We start from the raw sequence: 23,722 nt of genomic DNA on the forward strand, positions 1-23,722 counted from the left end.
TTCTTTCCTAGTGTACTAAGTTATATTTTCTTCCTTTTGGCATCATGAGATCACAACTTCATGTAACTTTCCTCAATTTTGATCATCGCTAGAGGTCCACTGGAAGATAAGTTTGGTCTGAAATGGAGGTGAGAGTGGTTAGTTGTACTTTTCAGATCCTAGTCAGGAAGGAGAGAGCTCTTGGCCACTTGTTCCTCCTAGCCAACCTGGAGGGCCTTGCAGTGATCACCTCCATGAAGGCCGCAGAATTCTGCCTCCTAAGGCCTACACCTGAGGGCTGGCTCCAAATTAAACTCTTTGTTTAAATAAGAAGCCCAGCAAAGTCATTTTATCCTCCATGCATGTGGGAGAAGAATAAAGTGGCAATGATTTCTTTCCGCTCACAAGAAAACAGATCTGAACTTAAATATTACTATCAGGGCAATACACTATTAGATAAGACTACTGTTATATTTTTAGTAAGTAAGAGAATTAACAAACATTTTAGAAGTTAAAGTTTATTTTCCAGACATGGTAATCTCTTAAGTCTGATGATTTAAAAGATCCCTTTGTTAGAAACAACATTTGCAAAGACAGCTTTATGATGTAGAATACTATCTGTTCTTTGCTGCAGCTTTAGGGGAAATGGGAACACTTTTCCTTCTCATCTAACTGAAAATTTTTTTAACTGACAAAAAGGCCTATACTTCGTTAGAAAAGCCTATTTTTTTTTTCAGAGCAAGTAATTCCATTAGTTACCACTGACTAAAAAATGATTGGTTAATAATACAAATGGAACGATACAGTAGCACAATAACATAAGGAATGCTGGGAGTGCAGTGTTTGACATGGGTTTGACAGCTTTTAATTTTGTCATGTTGTCATGTTGAAAAAAAATACTAACACCACTGTTTTATAAAAGAAATGACATATTAACACAAAAAAGCATGTCTCAAAATAAGGACAGTCCTTTTCAAGAAAGGGCATTTTGTAGTCTTACTGAGCATTGTTCTTATTTTGCTTATTTTTGATGTGGATCTGTAAAAATTTTGTCATGGATTGCCATAAATCTATTGACTAGATTTTGGGTATCACTGTTTTAGAATTTCAGAACAGAGACTTAAAAAACCTAAAGTCTCAAGTTTAGAGACTTTTATAAACGGTAATACCAGCTGGTTTTGATATATTTGTTCTTCAAACTGTTTTCCCATCTCTTATTGTCTCTCTGTCCCCCACGCCTCCTGCCATGGTCCAGGCTCTCATCAGCTTACCAGCTCTTGTTTCATCTTTTGCACTAGCCTCCTAACCACATTATCCTCTTCATCACCACCATAGTGATCTTTTAAAGCAAGGATGCTGTCATTCCCCTTCTTAAAAACTTCAATTCCATTGCTATCAATTAGCCAAAGTTAACAAAGTACTTCACAGTCTGGCCTAATACCCTTCCAACCACTTCCTATGAACCATACACCTTATTTAATGGCTTACATAACAGAGAAATTTCTCTTTTAAAAGAAGTCTGGAGGAAGCGTATCTAAAGATAGTACAGTGGTAGTATGGTGTTTTCAGGGTCCTACACTCATTTCATCTTTCTGCTACATTGTGCTAGCCCAGGATACTTTTCCTGAGTTTTGGGGGGTTTTTTTTGGTGGTCCAAGACAGCTGATAGAGTTCCAAACAGGACATTCACTTTCCAGGTAGCAGGAAGCAGGAAAGGCAGAAGGGCAAAAGGGCAGCCCTTAAAGCTAACCCAGTTCTCTTTAAACAGCCTCCCCAGAGTCCCACATAACAATTCTGCTCATATCTCATTGGTCACATTTGGCTGCAAGGTGGTGGGAAGTGTCATCTTTGAGGTGCGTGTATTGCTCTCCTGAATTAAATTGGCATGATGTATTAGGAGAGGCAGGGAGAATCGATATTGGGGGCACCTAGCATTCTCTGCCACATATGTATAGAGTTTTTTGAAATTACTGTACATATTTTGTAATCTTTTTATAATTACCATTATGGGAATCTTCCATTTTGTCCCCCAACATTAATTTAGTAACCTCACAGAATTCCACTGCATGAATATACCATTATTTAAACAACCAATCCCCTATCCTGTATTTTGAAACAGTTGGGCCAGTTTTGAATTTTAGCCATTATAAGCAGTTCTGTGATGGTAATTTTTATAGCTAAATCTTACAGGTCATATCCTCAAAGGAAATCCCCTACAAATGAAACCACTGAATCAAAGCGTATTTCTGTTTTAAGGCTTCTAATACATATTTCCAAAATGTCTTCCAAAAAGATTTTCCCACTAGCCTTGCTGAAAAGTGCCATAGGTTTATTCTTTTTTCATTGTTTAAAAAATACTTAAGGTACAAAAAGGTATAAAGAATAACACATACATTGGCTATATTTAATATTTGGTTAAACTGAGAGCCATTTAAAAAATTGTACTGCTCAGATTTGACTGACTTTCTCCAAAGTAAACCTGCTGAAGTGAAGGCGTCATCATATATTCATTGAATAACTGGGTAGGATGAGATATTTAAATATAAGTAAGGGAAGATACTTGCCCTTTAGGAGTATACATTTTGAACAATGACGGAGTTATTGAAATAAGCATATAACCTCCTGAGGTACTTTAAAGAGCTAATTATGAATGTAAATATTATTAGATTTTTTTTAAAAACTTGTTTTATAGCCATAGCTGTTGCATCTGAAAAGATAGCAAGCAGTATTCAATAGTGCATAATATACCTAAGCAGAGTGGGTCTATGGCTAGTATTTATTTATTCCTGTTCTGAGAAATAACAGGTATTAAGGTTTAGAGTAGCCCAGGAAGGTGTCACTAGGGCAAGGGACCTTGAGCTGAAACTTGTGCGAATGAGTTCCTTTGAGAACTGTTTATGTTGAACATAATTAATATTTTTCCTCTTCCAGATTTGGTATTAGGGGAAAGAAGTTACATTTTTCATCTTCATATGCTCCTAAAGCATCTTCCATTGCCAAATCCCCTAGCTTGTGTTCTATGGAAAGAGAAGAGGAAGACTGTATAATCTTCTCGGAAGGAATAATAGAGGAATACCTAGCATTCGACCACACAGATATGTGAGTATTATGTCTTTTAAACTTTTTACTCCCCTGCTATTTTGTTGTTAATATCTATTCTTTCTAAAGTATACTACCAATATTACCTATAATTAAGTTGATGTCTGTTTATTTCTTTTCTATTAGTTCTCAGTTATCCAGTGTCATGTACTTAGTTGATATAAATTCCTATTGCTTTCACATACCAGTCTTCCTTGTATATTTTCTTCCTGCACACGTCATTTGCCTCTTCCTGAGATTAAACATTTTTTAAATGAATTTTTTTCTCCACATAATTTGATTTTCCTCTTTGTAAAGTATCACCAGTAACTCATGAAAACTTTATTCATCTGATTCTAAATCCAGTGCTCTCTTCACTATTCCATGCTACTTTTCTGATATATTAAACTCTTAAATTATTCCTCTAAGCCTTTAAAAGCTCAGAATTGATAGTCACAGTAGTACATCTAGAAGTGAGAATTTCATTTTAGGCTGTGAGGCTGTGGTTAGGTCTAGTTAGTGTCACATGATTCTGGACTTCTTCCCATATTTCCTACTGAGCCATGCTTACTACATGCTCAAGGTACACAGTCCTAGGGTCAGGTAAACACAACCCAGATTTCCAAACATAACACCGTTGAGCTAGCTCATTGTTCCAAGGGAATCATAAGTATGCTGTTTTGGTTTTGCAGAGATTGCCCCCTTCCCTTTCACTTCATCTGGCCTGAGTCAAATTATCCATATTTTCTCTTCCTTTTTCCTCAAAGGTCTTTTCCCTTCATTTTAGCTTATAAAAAATACAGCAGATTTAACTAATTTAAAATGTGATGTTCATGGCTCATAGGTGTCCCTGGGGCATCTCTTCCCCTTTCCTGATAGTAAACCGAAATGAATTTTCAGGTAAAATGGAAGATTTTTAGAAAGGCAGTCTTCTCTTTAGAGATATCACTGAGATATTGAGATGTGATGAATGAAATCATGTAAGTTTGGAAGAAAATGAGATATGAAAGTTTTTTTTTAAATAACTTGGGAATAGGGAAGGTCTTTCTAACCATAGCACAAAATCTACAAGTCATTTAAGAAATTCTTTAAAAAACTGCATAAAATAGTATTTCTGCATAGAAAAAATTCATAGAGTCAAAAGACAAATGACAAACTGGCAAAAATATTTGCAGTTCATGCATAGACAGAGGCTTAATTTCCTTAATATGTATATCAGTAAGGAAAAGATTAAAGATGAAACAAAGAACATGAATAGTTCACATTATAAGAAAATGGATTTTAAATATATGAAATGGAATTCATTCACAATTAGAGATACAAATTAAAACTATAATGAGTATTCTTTTACATGTCAGACTATCAAAGGACAAAAGATAAAGAAGGTTAATAATTCCTTGAATGAGAAAAGAGGCATATTCTTTCACTACTGGAGAATTATACCACCTATTTATTTATTTATTTATTTACTTAGGTTTATCAAAAATTTATTCTTCTTTATTGTCAGCACGTTCCATGGTATGGATGTACCACAGTTTGTGCACCTGTGGAAGGACACCTGGGCTATTTCTAGCTTTTGGCTATTATTAATAAAGCTGCTATGAACATTCACGCACAGATTTTTATATGAACAAAAATTTTTACGTCTCTGGGATAAATGCCCGAGAGTATACTTTCTGGATCCTATGTATACCACCTCTTTAAATTGAAATGCACATACCCTTTGACTCAATAATTCTATTTATAGGAATTTATCCTACAGATATAATATCCATGTAGCCAAAGAAGTACATACATATTGTTCCCAACTTAAGATGAGTTGACTTATGATTTCTTGATTTTGCGATGGTACAAAAGTGATACATATTCAGTAGCAACTGTACTTTGAATTTTGATTTTTTTTCCCTTGGCTGGCGATATGCAGTATGATACTCTCTCGGGATGCTGGGCAGCGGCAGCAAGCTGCGGCTCCCAGTCAGCCACACAATTATGAGGGTAAACAACCAATATACTTAAAACCATACAACCACTGCTGTTCGCTTTCAGTAGAGTATACAATAAATTACATGAGATATTCAACACTTTATTATAAAATAGTTTTTGCATTAGATAATTTTGCTTAGCTGTAGGCTAATGTAAGTGTTATGAGCACATTTAAGGTGGGCTACGCTAAGCTACAATGTTCAATAGGTTAGGCCTATTAAATGCATTCTTGACATGATATTTTCATAAGTTCATTGGGCTGTAACCCAATATGTAAGTTGAGGAATATCTGTAGAAGCGTATTAATTGCAGTATTGATTATATAAGCAAAGGTTAGTTGATCAATAACTGTCTAGTTAGATATATTATGGTATATCCAATGGAATACTCTGCAGTTATTTTTGTTTGTTTGTTTGTTGCAGTTATTTTTTAAAAGAGGCAGATTTATATACATTGATAGGGATCATGGACAAGATACATTGACAGAAGAGTGAGGTGCAGTACAGTGTATAATGTAACTATCTCTCTGGACCTATGTGTTTGCTTCTGAGAATGGGGACTGGGGGACAGAGATGTAGGAGACTTATTTTTCACTACATACATATATTTCCTTCTATACAATTTGAATTTCTATCATATGACTATGTTATCTCCTCTAAAAAGAAATATAAATTGAAATACATTTAATGCTAATCAGCCACCTCTGCCACTTAATGCCAGGCTAGCTCTTCCCTGGGAAAGGAGAAGCAAAGGGAGTCTGGCTGCCCTGCTTAAATCTCTTAGCATCCTTCTTACTTGCTTACAGTTTCCTATTTCATTCTTGAGCACTTTGTTGCCCTAGGAGTAACTTTCACTGTAAAGGTACTTCTCTCCACCCAAGCCAGTTCCAGAATTTGCTTTGTCTTAGTTTATAATACATCTGTCATAGATAAGCACATCCATCAGCCAAATTTTCTTCCCCCAGAAATCTGGGGCTACTGGCACTCATTGCCAGAGAAGAGACAGCCTTGCCTAACTGGAAGTTTCTGGATTATAGATACACAGTCTCCAGAAGAGTCTCAGAGTAGTTTCCTGTGCTGTTGGGCTTCCCTCTTTTTCCTTTACAGCCAATTACCAAATGTTTATTTGGATTAGTAAAAGTATACTAATTTTAATAATCTATGTGGACTACTTCCCTAATGAATCATTGCCTCAAATAATTATGCAGCATAATCACAGTTATATGCGCATCGTTAAATGTGTCAAGTTAATATTAATCTAAATGTTATCCAGTTACAACAAAAAGAGTATTTTTGTGTGCTTAATTGTCATAGGTTGCTTGTTGATCAATTTTAAATGCCCATCTATTTAAAGCTTAAAAAAGTACAATGATTCTGTCTTCTTTTTCTTGTTCTATTTTTTTGGCAGAGTAGGGGGGTGGGGTGGGATGGATGTAAAAAGGGAAATGCAGAGTCTCCTCTGTTGAAAACTCCCTTAGTTGACAAGCCTGTTTAATACCTGTGCTATATATGCGGGGAGGAAGGGGGTGGTGGCGGGGAGGAGCATAAATCACACTCCTAAGCAGCCAAAAGACACCCAGTGAAGAATAACCATGAAGTCTTTCCTTCTTGCTTCTGTTAACAGGGAAGAGGGGTTTCATGGAAAGAAATCAGAAGCAGCTACAGAGAAACAGAAATTAGGGTACCCACCTATTGCTCCATTTTACTGCATGAAAGAGGATGTCCTTGCTTATGTGTTTGACGATGTGTGGAGCAAGGTCCTAAGCTGTATGGAGCAGCTGACACGTAGTCACTGGGAGGGATTTGCTTCTGGTAAGGCTCTTTGTGAAAACAATATAAAAAAATAATTGTTTATGCTTTCCAAACCGTAACCAGTCTATTAAATTATATGTTCATTAGTACAAAAGAATCATATTTGTATTTCTCATAGAAACTAACAGATATTTGTAAAGTATCTGGGAATGAGTGGATGAGTAACAAGGCCTACTCTATGATGACTAGATAGAGATTGTGCTTTCTCTTTGAATATAATTATTTGTGAGAAAAAACATGTGCAAATACATTTAAAAAACTGCTTTATTGAAGAATTGATATACAATAAACCAATCATATTTCAAGTGTATTATCTGATAAGTTGACCTATGTATACAGCCATGAAACCATGAGACAATCAATACAGTGAACATATCCATTATGCTCAAAGTTAATAACCTTGTAATCCCTCCCTCCTGCCCCTGCCTGACCCACCATCCCCAAATGACAAGTTATCTGCTTAAATGGTATCATGTAGTATTTACTCTTCTTTTGTCGGCTTCTTTCCCTCAGTGTGATCATTTTGACAGTCATCCATGTCACTGTGTGTGTCAGTAATTTATTCCTTTTATTGTTGAGTTGTATTCCATTGTTCCACAACTTGTTTATCCATTTATCTGTTGATGGATATTTGGATTGTTTTCATTTTTGGACTATTAATGCTGTTATGAACACTAGTGTACAAGAATTTTGACATATATTCCCTTTTCTCTTGGGTAGATTTCTTCAAGTGAAATCGTTGAATTATATGGTTAAATGTATATTTAACTTCTTAAGAATTGTCTGTATTGATTTTCTATGTTGCATAAAAATTATCACAAACTTAGCAGCTTCAAACAACACACATTTATTATCTCACAGATTTGTGGGTCAGAAGTCCAGGAACAGCCAGCTAGTCGTTTACTTAAGATCACACAAGGCTGCAATCAAGGTGTTGGCTAAGGCTGGGTTCTCATGTAGAGGCTCAACTAGGAAAGGATCCACTTCCCCTTTTGTGTGTTTTTGGAAGCATCCAGTTTCTTGTAGCTGTAGCAGTCATGGCAGCTTATTTCTCCAAAGCCAGCAAGAAAGACTGAGAGCTAATCTGCTAGCAAGACAGAAACTTATATAACATAATCATGGGGGTGACATCCCATCACTTTTACCATCATCTTTTGATCTGAAGCAAGTCACAGGTCCTGCCCATGCTCAAAGGGAGGGGTTTACACGAAGGTGTGAACATCAAGAGCTGAGAATCATGGCGGGGGGTGGGGGGTGCACCTTGGAATTTGTCCACTAGTCTTCCCACTGGCCCTTAGTGATTCATGTGCTCCCACAGGCAAAGTACATTCAACTCCCTTCAAAGGTTTCCAAGAGAATCATCTATTACAGCATCAGCTCCAAAGACTTTGAATCAGGTCCTGGTATGAATGAAGTTCCTGGATGTAATACAGGAAGTGAAATTACTGGGGCACAATTCCTTTCCATCTATAAACCTATGAAACTAAAGCTTATATACACAGGTATATAAACATCTAACTATATAATCCAGCCATTCTACTCCTAGAGACAAGTTATTTGACCCCAACACACCCAACATACAATAGTGGGCCAGGAAAAAGATAACCATTATAGACACTCCAGTTAAAAGGCTGGGGTCGGGGAGGCGAAAGTAAAAAAGGATCCACAGCAATTCTGAAATCCAGCTGTGAAAATACTGGGAGTTCCTTCATTAAGTTTTAAGGCCTGGAAATAATCCTCTCAGCTTTCTACTCTACCCTCTGAGCTCTTGGTTTTGACCTCTGAGTCATCCTTCCTTTTTCATGAAACACAGCACATGTTTGTAGCTAAGTAATTTTATTAGGCTGCTTCCTGCCAGTAGAATTTTGGGGGTCTGATAGCCTTCCTTTATTTAGAATCTTTTGCCATCTAGAGAGATTGAGAATTTTCAAAATCATCAAGTCCTGGTTTCTTTATGTTTAATAGTTTTTCCCTCAATTTATCTCTCTCATCTCGTGTTTGATTATAAGCAGCAAGAAAAAAATCAGGCCTCACCTTCAACACTTTGACTGGAAATCTCCTTAGCTATACAAACAAGATCATCACTTAAAAGTTCTGCTTTCCACGTGACCACAGGAGACCATTTCACTAAGCTCTCTGCCACAAAATAACAAGCATCTCCCTACTTCCAGTTTCTAATAACATGTTCCTCATTTCCTTCTGAGCCCTCCCCTACAGCTTCCTCCAAATCCAGATTCCTCCTAAGTCTGTTCAAGGTAATTTATGTCTTCTCTATCATGCTTCTCAAAGTTCTTCTAGCTTCTACCCATGAACAATCAAAAATGAAATTAAGGAAACAACTCATTTATAATAGCATCAAAAAGAATAAAATACTTAGGAATAAACTGAACCAAGGAAGTGTAAGACTTGTACGCTGAATACTACAAAATATTATTGAAAGAAAATAGAGAAGACCTAAAGAAATAGAAAGACACCCTCTGTTTATGGATTGGAAGACTAAATATCGTTAAGATGGCAATACTCCCTAAATACATCTACAGATTGAGTACAACCTTATCATAATTCTAACTGCCTTTTTCGTAGAAATGATCCTGAAATTCATACAGAAATGCAAGGTATCCTGAATATCCAAAACAATATTGAAAAAGAACAAATCTGGAGGATTCATACTTCTTGGTTTTAAAACATAATACAAAGCTACAGTAATCAAAACAGTGTGGTACTGGCGTAAGAACACATACTGATCCAAGGAATAGAATCAAAAGTCCAGAAATAAATCCACACATCTATGGCCAACTGATTTTCAACAGGGGTGCCAAGACCATTCAATGGGGGAAGAATAGTCTCTTTAAGAAATGGCCCTGGCAGGGAATATAGCCAATATTTTATAATAACTATAAATGGGGTATAACCTTTTAAAATTGTGAATCACTATGTTGTACAACTGAAACTTACAGAATATTGTAAATCAACTATGTCAATCAAAAACAAATTCAGATAGAAAAAAAAAGAACTTGTGCTGGCACAACTGGATAGCCACATGGTAAAGAATGAAGTTAGACTCTTACTTCACACCATATACAAAATATCAACTTGAAGTGGATTGAAGGTACACATTTAAGAGCTAAAACTATAAAACTTAGAAGAAAACATTGGAGTAAATCTTCATGAGCTTGGATTTGGCAGTGGATTCTGAGATATGACACCAAGACCACAAACAACAAAAGAAAAAACAAATAAACTGGACTTCATCAAAATAAAAAACTTTAGGGTGTATCAAAGGACATTATCAAGAAACTGAAAAGACCGCCTACAGAATGGGAGGAAATGTACGTAAATCATAAACCTGATAAGAATCTAGTACTCACAGTCTATAAGGATCTACAACTCAAAAACAAAAGGAAAAACAACCCAATTTAAAACTGGGAAAATAGGGCTTCCCTGGTGGCACAGTTAAGGATCCGCCTACCAAAGCAGGGGACATGGGTCCAGGAAGATCCCAGATGCCGCAGAGCAACTAAACCCATGTGCCACAATAGCCTGCGCTCTAGAGCCCGTGAGCCACAGCTACTGAAGCCCGCACGCCTAGAGCCCATGCTCTGCAACAAGAGAAGCCACCACAATGAGAAGTCCACACACCGCAACAAAGAGTAGCCCCCACTTGTCGCAACTAGAGAAAGCCTGTGCGCAGCAACGAAGACCCAACACAGCCAAAAATAAATAAATAAATTTATTTTTTTAAAAAATGGGCAAATAACTCAAACAGACATTTCTCCAAAGAAGATATACAAATAGCCAATAAGCACATGAAAAGATGTTCAACATCATTATTCATTAGGGAAATCAAATCAAAACCAAAACCACAATAAGACACCACTTCAAACCCACTAGGATGGCTGTATTTAAAAAAAAAAAAAGAAAAGGACAATAACAACTGTTCATGAGGTTGTGAAACTGGAACCCTCATAAATTGCTGGTGGGAATGTAAAGTGGTGCAGCCACTGTGGAAACAGTTTGGCAGTTCCTCAAAAAGTTAAACATAAAATTACCATATGACCTAGCAATTCCACTCAAAGTTATATAATCAAGAGAAATGAAATATATCCACACAAAACCCTGGCATGAATGTTCATAGCAGCATTAGTCATAATAGTCAAAAAGTGGAACCAGGACTTCCCTGGTGGCGCAGTGGTTAAGAATCCGCCTGCCAATGCAGGGCACACGGGTTTGAGCCCTGGTCTGGGAAGATCCCACGTGCCGCAGAGCAACTAAGCCCAGGCAGCATAACTACTGAGCCTGAGCCTTAGAGCCTGCAAGCCACAACTACTGAGCCCGCATGCCACAACTACTGAAGCCCATGTACCTAGAGCCTGTGCTCCACGACGAGAAGCCACCGCAATGAGAAGCCTGTGCACTGCAAAGAAGAGTAGCCCTGCTCACCACAACTAGAGAAAGCCCACTCACAGCAATGAAGACCCAATGCAGCCAAAAATAAATAAGTAAATAAATTTATTTTTTTTAAAAAGTGGAACCAACCTAAACATCCATCAACTGATGAACGGATAAACAAAATTTGGTATTCAAAACAAAATTTGGTATATCCATGTGTTATGGACTGAATTGTGTCCCCCTCAAAATCCATATGTGGAAGCCCTAACCCCCAATGTGACTAGGTTTGGAAATAGGGCCTTTAGGGAGGTAATTAAGGTTAAATGAGTCAGAAGGGTGGGACCCTAATCCTATAGGGTTGGTATCCTTGTAAGAAGAGGAAGAGACATCACAGCTCTCTATTTCTGTGTGTGTAAAGAGAAGAAGTCAGGCAAGGACAGAGGGAAAAGGCAGCTGCATAGGAGCCAGGAAGAGAGATCACACTATAAACCAACCCTGACAGCACCTTGATCATGGACTTCTAGCCTCCAGAACTGTGAGAAAATAGATTTCTGTTGTTTAAGCCATCCAGTCTGTCATATTTTATGGCAGCTTGAGTAACTAATACATCATGCAATGGAGTATTATTCATACACTAAAAGGAACTAAAGGACTTCCCTCGTGGCACAGTGGTTAAGAATCTGCCTGCCAATGCAGGGGACATGGGTTCCATCCCTGGTCTGGGAAGATCCCACATGCCACGGAGCAACTAAGCCCCTGCGCCACAACTACTGAGCCTGCGCTCTAGAGCCCTTGAGCCACAGCTACTGAAGCCCACATGCCACAACTACTGAAGCCCATGTGCCTAGAGCCCGTGCTCTGCAACAAGAAGCCACCGCAATGAGAAGCCTGCGCACCACAACGAAGAGTAGCCCCTGCTCACCACAACTAGAGAAAGGCCGCGCACAGCAACGAAGACCCAACGCAGCCAAAAATAAATAAATTATTTTTTTAAAGAAAGGAATTAAGTAATGAAGCATCTTAAAACATGGGTGAACCTTGAAAATATTACGTTAAACGAAAGAAGACATACATAAAGGGCCACGTATTGTATGATTCCATTAAGGTGAAATTTCCAGAACAGGCCAGGTCCATAGAGAAAGTAGTTTAATGATTGCCAGGGGATGGAGGAAGAGGTGCATTGGGAGGTATGGGGTTTCTTTTTGGAGTGATGGAAATTTTCTGAAATTAGATAGTGGTGGTGGTTGCAGAAAATCATGAATATACTAAAAACCACTTAATTGTATACTGTAAAATGGTTAAAAATGGTGACTCATGTTATGCAAATTTTATCTCATTAAAAATTTTTTTTTAAATTCTTGCAACCTGAGAGATGTCCTCTAAAACTTTTTGTATGTGAGTCTGTTGGTGAGAAATGCTTTCTTTTGATATATGAAAATTTCCTTATTTTTCTTTCATTTCTGCAAGATAGTTGTGTGGTGTATTGAATTTTAGGTGGACACTTTTTCTCTTGGTACCTTTTTTTTTTAAACATTCAGTGTATCTCGTTTATTTATTTAAAAAATTTTTATTTTATATTGGAGTATAGTTGGTTAACAATGTTGTGTTAGTTTCAGGTGTACAGCATATTCAGTTATACATATACATGTATTTCCTTTTTTTCAAATTCTTTTCCCATTTAGGTTATTAAAGTATTGAGCAGAGTTCCCTGTGCTATACAGTAGGTCCTTGTTGGTTACCTATTTTATTTTATTGGAGTATAGTTGCTTTACAATATCGTGTTAGTTTCTACTGTACATACAGCAAAGTGAATCAGCTATACATATACATATATCCCCTCTTTTGGATTTCCTTCTTCATACTTTCTAGATGTTGTCCACCGTCTTCTCACTTGCACAAGAAATCTGATGTCATCCTTTTCTTTGTTCCTGCGTTCATGTATTTTTTCTTTGGCTGCTTTTAAGATTTTTCTCATTTTCACTGGTTTTGAGCAATTTGATTATGATGTGCCTTGATGTAATTTTCTTCATGTTATTTCTGCATGGAGTTTGTTGAGCTTCTTGGATCTGTGGGTTTATTGTCTTCAATGTTTGGAAAGTTTTCAGCCATTATTTCTTCAGATATTTCTTCTGGCGCCCACCATCCCTTAGGACACCAGTTACTCATATATATTAGTCCATTTGCTTACTGATCCCTCAAATGTAATGCTTTAATTAAAGAATTTTCTTCTCTGTGTATTTCAATTTGGATGTTTCCTATTGTATCTTCAAATTCATTAATATTTTCTTTTACAATGGTGAATCTGCTGTTAAGCTCATCCAGTGTATTTTTCTACTCATTGTTTTCTGTGAAGTATGATTTAGGTGAATTTTATATCTTCCATGTCTCTTTTTGAAAAAGTGGGATAACTCAAACATGTGTGTGAATTCTGGGTTGGTTTCAATGATTGATATTCTTCTCATTGTGAGTTGTATTTTCCTGCATGGTATTCTTTGGGTGCCAGACATGGTGAATTTTATCTTATTGGGAGTTTTTTTGTTTTTTTTTTTTTGTATGTATCTTCTTCGGTTTTTCCTGGGATGCACTTAAGTTACTTGGAAAAAAATTGATCTCTTCTGGTCTTGCTTTTATGATTTGTTATAGACAGGTCATTCAGTCCAACTAATTATCCCCCAGATACTGAGGCAAGATTGTCCTAAGTACTCTGCCCAATGCCCCATTAATTATGAGTTTTTCTAGTATGGCTGGAAGAACCAGGCACTGTTCCTGGTCCCATATGAGCAGCAGGCACTATTCCCTCTAATTCTTTCAGTTGGTTCTGTTTCCTAGCCTCAGGTGGTTTTTTCTCATACATGCAGTGATCAATACTCCTTTGAGTACTCAAAGGACACCCCACACTCTACAGATATCCTGGGTTCCCTTTCTGTGCATTTTTCTTCTCTGATACTCTGTCCTATGAACCCTAGCAGTCTTGGTCTCTCTGGACTTTCAAATCAGGGAGTCCACCAGGATCTGCCTTTGTTCTCCCTCTTTGTGTCATGTCTTGGAAACTCTTTCAAGGCAGTTGCAGAGCTAGCATCATTTGTTTACTATCTCATGGTTCACTGTCTTTCATTACCTGATGCCCAGTGTCTTAAAAGCCATTGTTTCACAGATTTATTGGTTGTTTTAAGCAGGAGGGTAAAGCCAGTCCCTGTTGCTCCATCTTGGCTGGAAGCACAAGTCCAGGAAATACATTAAAAAAAAACACTTCTATTAAAGTGTATCTAGGGGAGAGACTTCCCTGGTGGTCCAGAGGGTAAGATTCCATGCTCCCAATGCAGGGGGCCCAGGTTCGATACCTGGTCAGGGAACTAGAACCCACATACATGCCGCAACTAAGAGTTCACATGCCACAACCAAGAAGTCCGCATGTTGCAACTAAGATCCCATGTGCCACAACTAAGACCTGGTGCAGCCAAAATAAATTTTAAAAATATATTAAAAAATATAAAGCATATCTATATAGAAAATTGCAAAATAAATTTACATCAAGCTTGATTAATTTTTTTTTTTTTTTTTTGCGGTACGTGGGCCTCTCATTGTTGTGGCCTCTCCCATTGCGGAGCACAGGCTCCGGACGCGCAGGCTCAGCGGCCATGGCTCACGGGCCTAGCCGCTCCGCGGCATGTGGGATCTTCCCAGACCGGGGCACGAACCCATGTCCCCTGCATCGGTAGGCGGACTCTCAACCACTGTGCCACCAGGGAAGCCCTTGATTAATTTTTAAAAACTGAGTCGACTTGTATGACCAACGCTCATATCAAGAACAGAACATTACCAACACTTCAGAAGCCCCTTTCATGTTACTCAACTCCTACCCCCCAAAAGTAAACCTATCCTGAGTTACAGCACCACAGATTAGTTTTGCCTGTTTTAAAACTTTTAAGAATGGATTCATATAGTATGTACCCTTCTGCATTTGGTTTCTTAAACTCAACACTGTTTGTTAGATTCAACTGTTTTGAGTGTAACAATAGTTCATTTTCATTGTTATATAGTATTTTATTGTATGAATATATCACATTCTACTGTTGATGGACATTTAGGTAGTTTCCAGTTTATGTCTGCTGGCATATAGTGCTGTTATAAACATTCTTGTATATGTCTTTGGTGAACATATGTAGTGGGTACATAACAGTGGCACTGCTAGGTCATAGGATATGCTATTCGCACTTCAGTGGATACTGCCAAATTTTTTTCCAAAGTGGATGCATCTATTTACACTTTCTCCAGTATTGTATGAGCATTCCAGTTGCTCCACATGTTTGCCACAGTTGATACTGTCCATGTGAGTTTTTTTTTTTAAAGCCACTCTGTTGTATGCATGTTTAAGTTCTCTTTTAAAGCTGGTATTGGAGAAGAGTTGGTCTAAGACCCTTTCAAAACAAACTGCTTTATATTATGTGAGGTTAAGTTTTGGGAGATACAGGACAGATAAAGTCCAGAGACATATCCAAACCCCAATAATAATAAATCCTGGTAATAAAGGAATTACTTCAGTTTTCAGTATCAACCACTGAAAGTTTTCAGAGAAAACTTTCATTTTACCCTTCACAATTTTACCAATGTTAGGCTATGAATTAATATCCTTTTAGTTTATTTTTCCATGCATCCATAAATTTAGGCTATTTCATTGTATAACTACTGTGATTTTGAAACTTAAAGTTTGAAAAAAAGACAATGATCTTATAATGGACCTGGAGGGTCTCTGACTGGTTTAGTGGGTTGATTGACCTAAACTAGGGATCAGCAAACTTTGTGTATAAAGAGCCAGATGGTAAATGTTTTAGGCTTTGCCAGCCATCCAGTCTCTGTTGCAACTACTCAACTCTGCCCTTGAAAGCAGCCATAAACAATATGTGTATGAGTGGATGTGGCTGCGTATACTACTATATACTCAGTATACATCTTCCCCAAGGACATATATAAGAATATCCATGACAGCATTATATACTGGAAAACATAAACTGGAAACTACCCAAACATCCCTCAACGGCAGAACGTGATATATTCATATGATGGAGTACTATACAGTAACGAGAATAAGCAAACTACTCTTACAGCTTTATTTACAAAAACTGGCAGTGGTAATGGGCATGAGGTTTCACTAGTTGTGTGTGGCTATTTACATTTTAATTAATTACAATTAGGTAAAATTTAAATTGTTCTCAATCACACCAGCCAAATTTTATTTTTTTTACTTAAGTATAGTTGATTTACAATGTTGTGTTAATTTCTGCTGTACAGCAGTGATTCAGTTATATACATATGTACATTTTTTTAAAAAATATTCTTTTCCATTGTGATTTATCATAGGATATTGAATATAGTTCTCTGTGCTATACAGTAGGACCTTGTTGTTTATCCATTCTATATATAAAAGCTTACATCTGCTCACCCCAACCTCTCACTCCATCCCTCCCCCAGCCCCCTCCCCACTGGTGACCACCAGTTTGTTCTCTATGTCCGTGATTCTGTTTCACAGATAGGTTCATTTGTGTCACATTTTTAGATTCCACGAATAAGTGATATCATATGGTATTTGTCTTTCTCTTTCTGACTTACTTCACTTAGTATGATAATCTCTAGTTGCACCCGTGTTGCTGCAAATGGCATTATTTCGTTCTTTTTTACAGAGGAGTAGTATTCCGTTGTATATATAATATATACCATGGTTTATCCATTCATCTGTTAATGGACATTTCGGTTGTTTCCGTGTCTTGGCCATTGTGAATAGTGCTGCTATGAACATAGGGGCATCTTTTTCAATTATAGTTTTGTCCAGATATATGCCCAGGAGTGGGACTGCTGGATCATATGGTAATTCTGTTTTTAGTTTTCTGAGGAACCTTGATACTGTTTTCCAGTGGCCACACCAACTTACATTCCCACCAACAGTGTAGGAGGGTTCTCTTTTCTCCACATCCTCTCCAGCATTTGTTATTTGTAGTCTTTTTTAAAAAAATAAATTTATTTTATTTTTGGCTGCATTGGGTCTTTGTTGCTGCACGCGGGCTTTCTCTACTTGCGGCAAGCGGGGGCTGCTCTTCATTGTGGTGCGCGGGCTTCTCATTGCAGTGGCTTCTCTTGTTGCAGAGCACAGGCTCTAGGTGCGTGGGCTTCAGTAGTTGTGGCATGTGGGCTCAGTAGTTGTGGTGCACGGGCTCTAGAGCACAGGCTCAGTAGTTGTGGTGCATGGGCTTAGTTGCTCCGCATGTGGGATCTTCCCAGAACAGCGCTCAAACCCATGTCCCCTGCATTGGCAGGCAGATTCTTACCCACTGCACTACCAGCGAAGCCCCCTGTAGACTTTTTAATGATGGCCATTCTGACTGGTGTGAGGTGGTACCTCATTGTAGTTTTGATTTGCATTTCTCTAATAATTAGCAGTGTTGAGCATCTTTTCACATGCCTGTTGGCCATCTGTATGTCTTCTTCGGTAAATGTCTGTTTAGGTCTTCTGCCCATTTTTGGATAGGGTTTTGCTGTTGAGTTGTATGAGCTGTTTGTATATTTTGGAAACTAAGCCATTGTTGGTTGCATCATTTGCAAATATTTTCTCCCATTCTGTAGGTTGTCTTTTCGTTTTGTTTATGGTTTCCTTTGCTGTGCAAAAGCTTGTAAGTTTGATTAGATCCCACACTAGCCAGATTTTAAATGCTCTGTAGCCACATGTGGCTAGAGGCCACTATACTGGACAGTGCATATGTAGAACATTTCCTTCAATCTCCAAATGTTCTATTAGACAGCTTCGCTCTAGTAATCTTTGCTTTTCCTTCTGCCAGGTACAAACAGGAATCACCAGCCTGGGAAACACTTTAAAATAAATTCATGGTTTAAAGTGTTTTTTTGAACTGTGCAGGTGGTATGAAACTGGCCTGCAAAGCTGTGAAGCCTAGCTTGAGATTATGAATTCTCATGAGAGATTTTTTTTCACAGTACTGTTGTTGTGGGTCTGAAGATATTCATGGATAATAGATTCTATTCCTTTGCTCAGATGATGACAGTAATGTTGCAATCACCAGACCAGCTTCAGAAAGCCCCTGTGTGCTGAATGCACCACAACCTTTGGTCTTACCTCGAGTGCCACAGTCTAAGGTGCTGTCCATCACCTCAAATCCGGTAAGTCGCACAGGGGAATGTATTGGAGAACCTAGGACTGTTCTTGTAGACGAAGTTTGCTCAGTTATTTGCCTTAATTGTATCACTATGACTCTTTTTCAGTAAAGTTATGTGTTTATCACAGTAATCCAGTGACTCTTTGCAAAGATAAGTTTAATTTCAGTTTAAAAAATTAATAGCAGCGAATGCACTCATGTCAATGAATTGTACATGTGAAAATGGTTAACACAGTAATATTATGCTATGTATATTCTACCACAATTTTAAAAAATTTAACCTGTTAAAAAATTAATAGAAAATTAGAGTTGATAAGTAATTCTCAATCAGCTCTTTTGAAAAGGCATCTATAAGCTGTGCAATCTAGACTCAACTATATGGTCAACTTAAGTCTGCTTTGGAAAAAATGAAAAATATGATGAAAGGAGAGACCAATATCAGATCTTCTATGGCCTTAACATTCTGTCCTTTGAATTTCTTTTTGACTTCTTCCCTCTTTTTTCTCTTATCTCAGACTACCTGGTTTTTGTTTTATTTTTAATATTTGAATCTGTTGACATTTTTGCTTTTTGGATGTTTACTAATCATAACCAGATGTAAAAGGCAAATCAAAGGGAGGAGAAAATGGTTTCAAATAAGTCTGTAGACAAGCATATAAAAATGGCCATTTCTTGCAGAAGGTTGATAAGCCTGGTCTCATCCATGTGTAATGATTTATGTAATCCCAGTTCTTACAATGATAGCTTCCCAGTGTTACTTGTAGCAAAAAAAGTGTGGGAGCAGGGGAGGGATAAAAAAAAAAAAGGATTCTCATCCTTGGCCCATGCTCATCGAGCCTGTGTTTAGTACCACATCTAGTATTTGCTTTGTTGGTGTACTGGCCAGATATTGTGCAGCTATATTTTAAAAAGGGTTATTTAAAAGTAAACTCAGCTTGTGAATCACCATACTGTACACACCTGTAACTTATATTAATATGTACATCAACTCTACTTCAATAAAAAAACTAAATAAAAATAAACTCAGTAAGGCCCATACCTTATCACATTGGAGGATGACCCAGGTAATAATCTAATATTCCTATGATGGTAATAAAATACTTCTACATGTTGAACTGGCCTGGTTATGACCTAGGTAGCCTAAGCCCTGAAAAGTTAACGTACACAGTTCTGGTTGTTAATGACCAAAGGAAGGAGAAGCAATAATCCAAACATTCTTAAGACAAAGTAGGAGGAAAATGCATACTGTGGCAGAGAAGGAGCTGGCCAGAAAGGGCACTTAACTGACTACCTGAGAGAGAAAATAAACAGGACACTAAGGTGGCGGTGGCAGTTAAGATTAAATCCTGCTAACATTAAAATACAATTAACTCCTTCTAATAAAGTCTTCAGAATTTACGTTATTATTGAGAGCTGACTGCTCCAGGTGTAGTGAAGGAGAAAGCATTAGTTGGTGCAGAGCATAGGATTATGTGATAGTAAAAGAGATAGAGTTTACCCTTATTCTCCCCATTTTTGTTCCATATTTTGTTTTCTAGTATAATGTAAATAATAATAATAAAGGTCCTCTCTCCCCTATGAGAGTGACTATTAATTGCTTTCATCTAAGTTGACCAGGCTTCCCCATTTAGAAATGGAGAGGAAAGCACTCTGATCCTGTCATCTTGACAGTGGACTTGGGGCTCCAGCTGGGGTACTGGCCAAGATTTACAAAAGTTAAGGCATAGGAGAAAAATGTATAAATGACCTAATTTGGAAATACTAACTTCTGGCAAAGTTGGGAAACCAAGCTGATATCTTCACCAACCAATGAGTAACACCTTCTTTTGATATGTAGATGAGTCCCTGTCAAGCAGCAAGTGGTCATCAGCCAAATGTGAATGGTCTCTTGGTTCATGGGATGCCTCTACAGCCAAGAAATCTCTCCCTAATGGACAAGCTCCTGTAAGAAGTATAAAACTTTAAGACTATAGAGTTTAAGTAGATCACTGAGAAATAAAAGGAAAGCAAAGTCAGTCAATCAACATGCATGTATTGAGTACGTACCAAGCAACCAGAGACATCTGGGGAGTAAAAACATATAAGGAAAATGGTCCCCACCTTCAAGGAGCTGATAAAATAACTGTTGAGAAGGCACAAAGGTAAAAGGAGACCTAACCATACAGGGCATTCCTGTGACTGAGGGCGAAGTTTGTGTACTGTGTGAGCACTATGGTAGTCCCAAAGAAGGGAAGCATTTTGGTGGGTAAGTGTAGGTTTTGAACGTATCCTTGAAAGATAGAAGATTGGATAAGCAGAGAAGAGCAGCAAGGCTATTCTAGGTAGGAGGAATGGTGTGGAAAAAGGTTCGGAAACAGGAAAATACAAATATTTAGAAGAGAAAGCCGACCATTTTTGCTGTAGTAGGATAGGAAGCAATAGGTTAGAACTTTAATGTTCTGATCAAAGACCACTGACAATCTTCTACAACTAAAATAGACCATGGTGTGATTAGTGGGAAAGAAGACACTATGAAATTAAAGAACATTGGGACCAGACTATGGAGGGTTTTGAATGTCATGTTTTTGAGATCCATCCATGTTGTTGCAGGTGATTCTCTTTTATTGCCAAGTAGTATTCTATTGTAATAGTACACCACAATTTGTTTATCCATTCTTCCGTTAATGAACACTTGGGCTATTTTCCAGGTTGGGGCTGTTATGTATAAAAGGCACTATAAATATTCTTACACATGTCTTTTTTGTGGACCTGTGGTCTCATTTTTCAGTATCTAGAAGTGAAAGTGTTACAGAATAGGTTAAGTGTATGCTTAACTTTATAATAAACTGCCATACAATTTTCCAAAGGAATTGTACCATTTTACATTCCCACGTGAGCAATGTGTGAGTCCAGCTGGGGAGCACATATATTTAAAACAGGAATCTGAAAGATAGATTTCACAGCAGTAGGACACAGATTGGATTGATGCAGGAGGAAATGAAAGTAAGGAGTCTAATACAGGAGTTCAGGCTGCTATGGGTCTGTTCTCAAGTTGTAGCAAGACTAAAAAAAGGAATGAAATATTTTAGGAGATATTTCAAAAGAAATCAAATTCTATAAAAATAGAGGAATCAAAGTCAACTCAGATTTCAAGCTCAAGGGAAGCTTGTTTGGCAGGGGGAAAATGAGCTTGGGGTGTGTTGAGTTTACAATGATGGGCCATATAGAAGGTCAGATTTGAAGGCTGATCTAGAAGTGTGGAGGTGATAAATCCAGTTATGAATGAGTAGTCCAGAGGAAGAATAAAGATGAACAAAGAGCAGCTAAGGCCTAACCCCCTGTAATTAGAAAGCAGTAGGCTGTGTAAAGAAAAGGCTTAAGTGAATGGTTAGGAAGATCAGAAAGATCTCATATGAGTAATGCTCAAGGTTTAGCCCTATTCTGTGATGGGCATTTTTCCTTCAAAGTTCTCCAAACCCTGAGGCATATTTTGCACTAGAGGACACCAAAGTGGCCTGAAAGATTGAGGAACTTGCTGAAAGCCAAGAGCACCTGGCAGAGCTTTATTCTTTCACTTCCCCTCCACATCACAGTGTAAATACTATCTCTTAGGTGCCTTACAATAGAATCAAACATTCTCTCATCTGCTTAAAACACAAAAACAAAGCCGCTGAATCTACAAGGCAGAGTTTAAGCTACTGAACTGTTGAGCATGGTATTTTATCAGAGTACTTACAGGAAAGTGTTATATTTCACAGTTGTTTATGCAAATGGGGATCTACTGCCCTGGGCTGTACAAAGCTCTGGACCCTTTGCCTGTTCCCAGCTTTCCAAAGAACCCCCTATCCCTGTAGGCTCCAACTAGCTCAGCATTTTAATCTCTGCAGTGGGAGCCACACTAGTGCCACACCACTACTAAGCAGCAATATTGGCCTTTCAACTAAGTCTTTCTGGTGACATTCCTTCAGCACAAAAGAATGCTTCAAACATGGTAGGAAGCACAGTCCCTGAGGTAAACTTTTGGGAAGCACTTTGGAGTCGGTACCCTACAGGTTAGTCTTTACCAGTAACTGAAGAAGTGACTGTGATGGCAGGTGAAAAATGGACTTGCTTTCCCAAGTCTCCATTCTAGTAAATTATGTGTAAGATTGAAATGATGTCCTTCTTTTAGGTACACATTCTCATGCCTGAGCTAGATTATGTAACTTCTAAAACTAGGTTTATTGTTTTCTCTTTTCGCTTTTTTCTCCCTTGAATGTATTTTATAGTCTAAGGCTTTTTACCCTTTGAGTTCTGTCTCCCTGTACAGAGCAATCTTGATCTCACTGTGGGTTTCTGATATTTGGACACTAGAGATCTTGATGACAAGCTACTTATGAGGCCTGGGTCCAGTACCATCCTTTCAACTCGAAATTGGCCAAATCGAGCCCCGGAGCTTAGTACATCATTTCTGTCATATACAGTGCAGTCCGCCAGGAGACGCAATCCCCCACCACGTACCCTTCATCCCATCAGCACAAGCCATTCACGCGCTGGAACACCAAGACCTATGGAAGAAATACTCAGAGGATCCCGAGTGTAGGTTTCAAAAGCAGAATGTCTGGAATCTATGGTAAAACTAATGAAGAATTTTACATAGAGAATGAATTTAAATCTAAGATTGAAATATATGCCTAAACAGTAATCATTACATATTCTTATGATGAACTGCACACTGGTGTAAATCTAATACAGAAAAAATGGAGTTAAATTTGAATGAAATATAGATATACTGGATCTTCCTATTGATTTAGCTAAAGATTTATATTTCTACAAATAAAATGTTGGCTAGAATACTTCAGTAGAACTCACCAAAGGAATAAAAGACATAAAATATTTTCCTTAGTGGGAACATCGTCAGTGAAATTCTTCCCCAAATAATAGTTAATTCTCCTTTAATATTTTTCTGTACCATTAGGATCTACCTATTCCATTGACAATGAAAACTTTAAAACCTCAGATAAGTAGATGCTTATACACCAGGAAATATGTCCCTTGGCACGTGTTAGGAAGTAACACTAAACACGTTCTCTTCCCTTTTCCCACCTTTCATTCACTAGACACTCTGAGCCTCACTGTGCAAAAAATACCAAGCCAAGTCTTTAAAATAAAATTCTTTCATTAGTTGTTGACTTACAAAACATCTTAGGATAGTTAATTTCTAAGACTAAGAACAAGGGTGTGAGATGACACCATAACTGTGTTTTGAATTCAGCCTCTAAATCCAGGACGTCACTATACTTCTCTCCCAACACTTCTTGATTTTGACTTTTCTATTTCTTGTTACAATTTATCCCAATAGAC

The 23,722-nt window shown here is 37.7% G+C and overlaps 1 protein-coding gene across 4 annotated transcripts in view; it reads left to right on the forward strand.

Annotated features, from left to right (window-relative positions):
- FAM149B1 (family with sequence similarity 149 member B1) overlaps positions 1 to 23,722 on the forward strand; it is a 62,940-nt gene that overhangs the window by 32,883 nt on the left and 6,335 nt on the right. For 3 of the 4 annotated variants that reach the window (XM_029245206.1, XM_029245207.1, XM_029245210.1), the window contains 5 exons: positions 2,911 to 3,078; positions 6,664 to 6,851; positions 18,280 to 18,404; positions 20,238 to 20,344; positions 22,733 to 22,957. In XM_029245206.1, the coding sequence (XP_029101039.1) occupies positions 2,911 to 3,078; positions 6,664 to 6,851; positions 18,280 to 18,404; positions 20,238 to 20,344; positions 22,733 to 22,957 (813 nt within the window). The remainder of the gene's footprint in view (positions 1 to 2,910; positions 3,079 to 6,663; positions 6,852 to 18,279; positions 18,405 to 20,237; positions 20,345 to 22,732; positions 22,958 to 23,722) is intronic. The other variant, XM_029245209.1, reaches the window with a different exon arrangement.

The sequence above is a fragment of the Monodon monoceros genome, unplaced genomic scaffold, assembly GCF_005190385.1.
Source record: "Monodon monoceros isolate NGI ecotype Baffin Bay Population unplaced genomic scaffold, NGI_Narwhal_1 Super_Scaffold_4, whole genome shotgun sequence".
In the NCBI taxonomy this organism is placed as follows: Eukaryota; Metazoa; Chordata; class Mammalia; order Artiodactyla; family Monodontidae; genus Monodon; species Monodon monoceros.